Genomic DNA, 8,896 nt, shown 5'->3' on the forward strand with positions numbered 1-8,896 from the left:
GGGGAGGGTGGGGCTGGGTGGAGAGGGGCTGGGTGGGAGGGGTGGGGCTGGGTGGGGAGGGGCTGGTCACCCCGTGGTACCCTTATAAAACTCAACGTTTAACTAGCTCACGCCGGCTTGTGCCCGCCGTCAGTCAGGGATTTTTCCGGAATACTCCACACCGCTGTTGACCTTGGCCATTGACCGAGCAACCCAACGTTCCTACCAGCTCCCTCCGCAGGAATGTGTTTCAGAAGGGACCTGGCCACATGATAGCGCAGTAGCATGTGGAAATTTACATTGGCCAAATACTCAAAGGGGCATATTTCTCAATACCGATACATTTCTTGAATTTTCACATTCGCATCGGACGTTGGACTAGGTCACCAGAAAATTAGATGGTCATCACTATCTGCCCACACCTTTGCGGTAATGACCTTAATTTTAGACCACATCCAAAGCAAACGTGCAGCCAAAGACAACCAGGAAGTACTGCAAGGCCTCCAATTGGTGCAGAGGCCTCCATCGGCGATTTATCAGGAGGCAAGGTTTGAAGGGATTCAAACTGAAAAGGCAGGAAGCAAAGGTTGAGCTTTGATGTGACGGTTGCACACCGCTGAGACCATCGACATGAGAGAAGGGGCTCCAAAGAGCTAAGGGGAGACCAAAAACATTTCGGCGGAAGAGTCAAGCAAGTGGGGCCTAGCGTTGCTACGTAATAAAGACAAGGCTCCAAGTTCGTCCACATTTTAACACTTCCACCAATAAGAACTGAGAAACGTTGATTCAAGTCCAATTCCCCTCCCCCCCAAATTACACGTTCCTTCGGAGTGGGCAGGTAGGAACTTGGTTGGACAGCGTGTTCGTGCACGAGACAAATAATCCCTGGTGGGCAGTTTAGAAGCTGTTCTTCCTACCTGTACAAGTGTAGTGTACCGTGTATAGTGTAGTGTGTAGGTTAAACGTTGCGTTTTGTAAGGGCACCACGGCGTGACCAGCCCCACCCCAGCCCCACCCCTCCCACTCCCCACTCACTGAATCACCTGAAGGCTGGGAATGTTGAAAGAAACACAAGGCAAAAAGATCCGCTTTTTTCTTTTCAAGGCTTCTATTTTCTGAATGAGCAATCCTCCCCCAGTTCCATTTTGTGACCGAAACATTGCCCGTGTCGCAGCGGTGCCCCCCCACCCCTCTACCAACCCACCACTCCCATTGGTCGGCACCCGGGGCCATGCACGACAGACAAATAATCCCTGGTTGGAAGTATGAAACTTGTTCCTACCTGTATCAATGGATTCGTCAACTGCATATTCTCGATGTAGTTCCTTCGCATCTCAAAAGTTCAAGCTAAAGTTTCCAGAGTCAAATGCCTTCTCATAGTTCGCAAGGGCTTGGGACAATGTTAGCTTGGAGTTATGCATCACTCCAGGAACTCAAGTTCTAGTCTCAACGGCCACGCTGCAAGAAATTTTCAATCCCACCGATCAGGTGCGAGGATGGCCGCAGGAACATAAAACGATTTTCTTTCCAAGATCTGCCGATACATTTGACGGTGAAGGGAGCATCACCCCTGTTTCTACATAAATATATTTTAGAGATATTACCCATTCTTTCGGGGTCTATTAACTGGGTGTCAATTCCTACCATCATCAGTTTTTAAACAGTACAAAGCCCAATCCTCCTGACATCAGAGGTCAGTGGGGCACTTGTTGCTCCTTTTGGGCAAAGCCCAACTGAGGGGGGCTCTTCTATCAAGACCACCACCAGACCGAAACTAAACCTGCATCATAAGGGAAATGCATCAGACATTGCTTGCCGGTTCAACTTGAACACACGATTCACCAAGCCCAGGACCAGTGTGCCAGCAATTTTATTAGTCATCTCATTTTATATACATTTGAAAGATTTATTTGGGCTTATCAGCAGAAATGGGCTGGCCACAGGGCCCCTTGGTGAGGAACACGCACTCCTGGAACGGGGCATGGCCAGCCACGAGGATTCGCGTCCACGTGGCCATGAAAGCTTGGAAGTCCACGCTGGCGCCTTGGTTCTCGTGAAGATCCCCCATGATCTTGCGCACTTCATCCGGGTCACACGCACCCTGCATTCGTGATACAGGAACACTTTCTGCTACAGCCAATGCACCAATCACTCTGCGGAGTGTTGCAGCAACAGAAATAGGAATCAACATGCTATGGTGGCCATTACGAGCCCAGTCTCAATCAACCTCTAACAGTGACGAAGCACGCTCACTCGTTCTTGCAAAACCCAGTGCCACAGCACATGGCACCGCCTCAAGCCGCAGCGGCTCCTAGTGCACGCGGAGACACGTCATGGCACCACATTGCTCGAGAAACGTTTGCAGTGCTGCTGCCGCGCAGAAGCCACAGGAAACCCACCGCCAGGTAGGGCCGCATGTGCTTCACGAGCAGATTCTGCAGCGCGTGCTTCCTCATGGAGACGTTCCCCGCGCCTCCTTCACAGTTGGCGCAGAACTCGCGCACAAAGATGTCCATCACAGCGCTCAGATCCTCCATGGCAGCAGCAGACGAAGGCATCACCAGATTCCTTCAGCCAACACACGTGTACATTACATACCAAGATAAAGCACGCCCATAGCCTTTTTGGGTGCCCAGACGTATAGGACAGCTCGACTTGCAACACCGCCCCCCCCCCGCATAAGACTTTTCTTATAATAATTAAGACCCTCGGTAACAACCAAACTACCGACGAGTCCGAGCAGGTCGTGTGCAGACGCAGCGCCATTAGGCGACGCGTTCATGTTACGCAGACGTCGCCAGATGACAGCGCTATGCTCTTCTGACGCATGTACAATTTAGCCCAACTGTGCAGCTGCGGTGAGAACTGCGGCACTCAATGCTCTTCAACTTAGTAAATTTACCTTCTGCTACGTCTGAAAATTAAATGATTTCCAACTGTCAGTTTGGTTTCACACATTTGGTAAAGGTTATGTTAAAATAAATGTTTGTAAGGGTTTTCACCAAATTCACTTAAACAAATGTAATGGGTTATCCCGGAACGGAACCCCAATGTCTAACATTTTGCCAATGGGAAATTAAGTGTTCGACTTTCAACAGCTCGACCTTTCGACGTAGTCCGGGAACAAATTAGGTCGTAGTTGCGGGGGGGGGGGGTCGCCTGTAATACATAATTTACATCTGTAAGGCGCCTTCCACCGGTCTCAAGGCGCCTTCTAGGAAATAAAGGCTAAGGAAAGGCCAAGCTAAAGAGACGCGGACTTTAGAAATACCATTTTAAATTACGAGATTTAAAAGTATCCAAATTATAGAATAAACGAATGTACAAAGGTAGGGCATTCAAGCAGTGCCACAGGCACAGCAAATGGCCGCTCACACCAGGAAGGCAGCTGGGATCGCAGAACTCGCAGAAGGGTGGGGGGTTGCAGATCTTAACAACCTTGGCAAGGGGTGTAGGGATGAATCAACCTCATGAATGTGGTACCAGCAATTGCAAGGCCTTCACTAGTACAAGGCTCTTTAACAGCCGCTTCTAGACAAGAAACCAGTGTAATGAGAACCAGGGAAATATGGTCACAATGGGGCGAGGGCAAGCAACCCAACGGCTACATTCTGAACAATGTAATCTACCAAGAATCTTATTTGAAACATCTACCAGCAAGGCTTTTCAAAAATCGAGTCGCGAGAGAACAAGTGCATGGACGAGCCTCACAATGAGCAAGCATAAGTATGTTGCGCAGTCGAGCACTGTTGGCAGGTAAAAGTGTTTGCAACCTTAGCACGAGCATTGAATGGAAAGGGACCGATCAAATATCACAAAGATAACAAATCATGCTTCGGGCAGACGTTCTGGCCATCAATAACTAGGCTTAAAAGTCCCAGTTTAGTTGTTGGGGAAAGCCGACTAAGCTAATTAAATCTTGTTTAAATTTAGCTCCGAAAACATTTTTCCTGCAACCATAATTTTACAGTTGAAAAGATTTCCGATGTAGACTATGGTGTTAGCTGGAGGCAAACGTGGGCGTCATCGGTGTAGCAATGGTAGCGCAGCCCTAGAAATAAGTGCTCCAAAGTGTCATGTTAAATGCTAAACAGAACCAAGCACCGATCCTTGGAAGTACCCCAGACCGCACCACATCTGACAGGACTTAAAACCACCCAGGTGAAATACGGCTTGGGGTTTTGCAGACAAGAGCAGAACCACCACAGGCCCCCATAATATTTTCCAGTCGTTAAATTAAAACATCATTGTTAACAAGCACCTATTAATGCCAACACTACGCCCAGATGCCTTTTTATCCCAAGCAGTAATATTTAGACACACGTCCTCAAGCCACGGATGTCTCCACCGAACTCGAGACGCCGAGAGGAGACGGAACTCACCGGGATGTAGAAGAATACGAACGCCGAGCAGCAACCACTGAATCCGCCTCCCGCAGGGTTAAAATCCTCAGCTATGCTGGTGACGTCACCAATTACGCCTTCACGTGTGCTGGTGACGTCACGTATAATTGTTTGCACCTGTGCTGTTAACAATCATTTCATCGACATGTTTTATTGACGTCACATGACCCATCGAGTCTCCGCGTGTGAATCTGACCAATTCCGTGCGTCAGCTCATTCAGACGAATTCCCCTGCCTGTGCGGGGTAATGGAAACGATTACGATGATAATTGATGATGATGACGAGAAGGAGGGTGGATGAGTTTGTCTGTCTCTTTGATGTTCACTATTGTCGTGAAGGCGTCACTCGCTGTTCTGTTGCCAGGAAACTTGATCACAAATCCAATGCGAGTTTTGATATTCAGCGTCGATTCGCCTGAACTCTCACGTCGCCACGTGATATGCCAGCAGCTCGCCTCTCTCACTGCCGCGCGTAGACGCAGTTCTCGCGTTAACGACTCCGATCACCACAGCGCCACTCCTCCTGCAGTGTCACCGAGTATCACGAATCTCTCCCAGTTTCCTGCGCCGAGATGTTTGGCCAGTTTCACATGGCACACGTGGTTCCCAATCATCTGGGAATGCCCCAAACGCCTGGAATTCGAACGCTTCACAAATGTCCGTGGTTCCCCTCCCATCTCCATCGCAATTCGATGCTGAGCTGTCGATTCTTGACGATAACTTCACCTGCAATTGCTCGTGACTCGAATATCCTCGCGTGTTTACAGTTCATGTTACTTGTTATTATACCACGATAAGTCGAAAATAATCGAATCGACTCAGGCTAAAGGGAATTTATGTTCCATGAATTGTGAAAATGCAATATTTGCGGCTTTTCATGGGACGTAGTTGTTTTTCCTTCAATCACTTTTTTGCTTCATTGCAGTACAGTATATTATTTATGTTGCTTAGATCACTCTTAAAATCCCATAACTCAACTGCGTCATTGTGTCATCACCAACGTCATCATCATAATAACAGCACGATAAGAAGGACGTGCATTAGACACTGCTGGCACGATTTTGCGTTTCCATTGACACTGCCACGTTACTTTATATCACGAAGTTCGGTTTTCCAAAAGCCACTCTACGTTGATCTCCATTAATAAAAAAAATTCAATAACATGAAAAATTGTAAAAAAAAATGTATTAAAAAAAAATTTAGAACGTAAAATTCCGAGCAACAATTGTCCATCTTACCTTCCAAAGTTTTTTTGCATTGCTCGCAGGTGAAGTCAGGTTCCCAGGGTTTGTCTTGATCCCCGACAGGCATGCCGAAATATGGCTTGTCGGCCTCACACATCTTCGCAGATGCTTTCACAGAATACTTTTTTGCTCTTGTCTTGATAAATTGGCCGCAGACATAGCAAAATGCGTCTGCCAGATGCTTGCAGCCTCTTGATGCCATCTCAGAAAAATGCACAAAGGTATCCACTTACCCAGCTGGAACTAAACTGAACTGGTCGGCTTAAGGCCCCCGTATTTATACTACTATTTATATTACGGGAAAGTTCTAGAATGTTCAAGAAGTTACTCCAAGTTTACTCAGCACTGAATCTATCTGGAATGTTCTGAAAAAAGGTACATTTCAAAATATAACTATCCTGGTCACAAAAGCAATGTTTGCGGGGAATAATAGCCATTTTCTCTACTTTTGAGGCATAAGCAATTAGGAAATAACACTTACTAGTGTAATAAAGGACTCTTAGGCGATGTTGGTCTCCGTCTGTCCTTTATTGGGTTCTTGTCTCGCACCCCGCGATGTCCCCGGTCGGACCCGCACCTCTTCCGTCGCGTGCCCTCCGCACGCCGTTCGAGTCCTCCGCTCTCTCTGCAGCCACACCGCTGGCCGTGTGCCCCGCACACTCTGCAGCCACCCCGCTGCTCCGTGTGACTCCGCACACTCTGCAGCCACTCCGCTGCTCCGTGTGCTCCCGCACACTCTGCAGCCACTCTGCTGCTCCACGTACACCGCTGGCCGACGGTGCCGTGACTCCGGCCACGTGGCAATTCGTGCCACTCCTCCGCCAGCACCCCGCGTGGCTTCTCCTATCTTCACTCTCTCTCGACTCCCGATCCCCTTCCGGTTCTCACCCTATATCCTCCTCCTCACATGACCCTGACTCCTCCTCCTCCTCACGTGACTCTGACTCCGCCCCCACTCACCCCGACGACCAGGCTCCACCTCCCCTAATACTCTGGCCCGCGTGAGTGGTGCGGAGGCAGCGCCCACACTGTCCTTGCTCGCATTACATGACCCCCCCCCCTGATGAAAAACCAGCCGTCCCTGGCTGCAACAGAACAAAATAATGCGAGTAAAAATACAGCAATCAGCATTACAAGACAAACGGAGATTATAACAACAACAACAATTAACGAAAGGAAAGGGACTTGGAATGCGTGCGGGTCGCCGGCCCGTCCCGAACGGTGGGCGGCCCCCGCACAGATCGCGACCGCGACAGGGTTTTAGGAGCGGCGGGATCGGAACCGCCCGCTGCTGTTGGAGGCCTGTCAATTCCAGAGTCCCATTCCCCAGAGAGACCCGTCACCGGGGTCTCCTGCAAATGCGTCCGTGGCGGGGTTGGAGGGGCAGCGGGGTCAAGTGTCCCCGTCGCCGTGGTAGGCCCACCCGGAGCAGGAATCACTGTATCCATCTGTGTCACGGCCGGTCCGTCTGTAGAAGGCACGACAGGCGTGCTTGCAGGTTGAACAGGCAAAGTCAGTGGCGCGTCGGATGCAACAGACACCGGCAAGGCAATATTAGGGGATGATGCATGCGTCTGCGGGGCCACGTAGGGTTTCAATCGAGACGTATGGACGTGCCAGCGCCGCGATCCAAAACGAACACGTGCGGACTGCAGACTAGGAACCTCAATGAGCACAACCGGCCCCTGCCATGGTTTGTGCAACTTAGGGAAGGTCCCCACTCGCACCTGCGGGCAGTGCAGCCAGGCCATGTCCCCCACTCGCCAGGGGCATTCCCCATCCGAGCGCCGAGCGCAACGTTCGTTCCGGGCCTGGGTCTTGGCCGTAGCCAATCGGGCCCCCTCCCGTGCCTCTGTCATGCGACGAACAGCGTCCTGAATGTACTCCGGGAGAGGCTTAACAGGACCCCTCGCCCCGTACCCAGCTGCACGTCCACCGGCGGCACATTCTCGCGGCCGTACATTAAAAAAAAATGTGAGTAACCCGTCGACGCGAGAGGCGTCATCCGGTATGCAGAGAGCACCCCAGGGATATGCAAATCCCAATCAGTCTGCTTTTCGCTAACCGTGTGACAGAGCATGGCCGACAGGGTCCGATTAAGCCGTTCCACCATCCCATCCGTTTGCGGGTGGTAGGAAGACGTCCAAACCTTCTTGGTCCCTAGTGCAGCACACACCTCAGCCAATAATTTAGAAGAAAAATTTCGCCCTTGGTCTGTGAGCAACCTTTCCGGCGCCCCTTTGTCCATTACATATCCGAACAGGAATGCGTCCGTGATAGACGCCGCCGACTGGTCGGGTAAGGGCCAAGCCATCGCCCAGCAGGAAAGATATTCCACCCCGACCAGCAAAAATTTATTCCCCCGAGCGGACGGCGGGAAGGGCCCCAAAATATCCAACGCCACCAACTCGTTAATCCGAGACACCTGTATGGACTGCACTGGCAGCACATATGGGTGTTTAGGCGGCTTCCGCCGGGCACAGTCGGGACACGCCCGAATGTGCCCGACGACATCAGTCGTCATGCTGTGCCAGAAGTAGTCCCGCTGCAATGTCAACAAGGTTTTCTGCACCCCGAGATGTAACAACGTCTCGGAGTGCAGAGTCCGAACCAACTCGTACCGTAACGACGACGGCACCACCAGACGCCAGCGATCGTGCAACCCTTCCCTCCACATCAGCAACCCATCCCGGAGAGCGGCTCCCGGCGTCCCACCTGACAGCGGTCACCGCTGTCAGGTGGGACGCAGCCCGACCCCGCAAGGCCCCCAGCGACTCATCGAGCAATTGCTCGCGAATCCATACCGAACGCGGCAGGTTCAAAACCCCATCAGCCGGTCCCGGGCATACGGGAGCCTCGGGCACCTCGACAACGGACACAACAGGCCGAGGGGGTTGTGGAATCCACGTACACCTATTCGTGCCCGAAGCGCAAGCGCAAGAGGACCCCTGCGGCAATCTAGAGAGTGTGTCCGCGTTCGCGTGATGCGACCCCTTCCGATACTGAATTTCGAACGAAAATTCCTACAGGGTTTCCAACCATCGTGCCAATTGGCCAGACGGTTGGTCAACTCTCAGGGCATATTGCAAGGCCGCATGGTCCGTGCGCACAATAAACGTACAGCCGTACAAATACGGCCGATATTGGCGAAGAATATGTACAATAGCCAAAAGTTTGCGGCGAGTAACGCAGTAACGGGTCTCCACTGGAGACAACACGCGGCTACCGTAAGCTACCACACGTTCGACGCTGTCCCTAGACTGGGACAGA

The 8,896-nt window shown here is 51.2% G+C and overlaps 1 protein-coding gene across 1 annotated transcript; it reads right to left on the reverse strand.

The window, feature by feature from the left end:
• Window positions 1-1,833: 1,833 nt before the first annotated feature.
• On the reverse strand, window positions 1,834-4,499 carry LOC144732697 (uncharacterized). The gene is made up of 3 exons (XM_078614269.1): window positions 4,362-4,499; window positions 2,379-2,547; window positions 1,834-2,080 (listed from the first exon to the last, which is right to left on the reverse strand). Exons 2-3 carry the CDS (start codon window positions 2,535-2,537, stop codon window positions 1,886-1,888), a joined length of 354 nt encoding a protein of 117 aa, XP_078470395.1. The 5' UTR covers window positions 2,538-2,547; window positions 4,362-4,499; the 3' UTR covers window positions 1,834-1,885.
• Between the last annotated feature and the right edge of the window lie 4,397 nt (window positions 4,500-8,896).

The sequence above is a fragment of the Lampetra planeri genome, chromosome 43, assembly GCF_965212315.1.
Source record: "Lampetra planeri chromosome 43, kcLamPlan1.2.h2, whole genome shotgun sequence".
Classification (NCBI taxonomy): domain Eukaryota; kingdom Metazoa; phylum Chordata; class Hyperoartia; order Petromyzontiformes; family Petromyzontidae; genus Lampetra; species Lampetra planeri.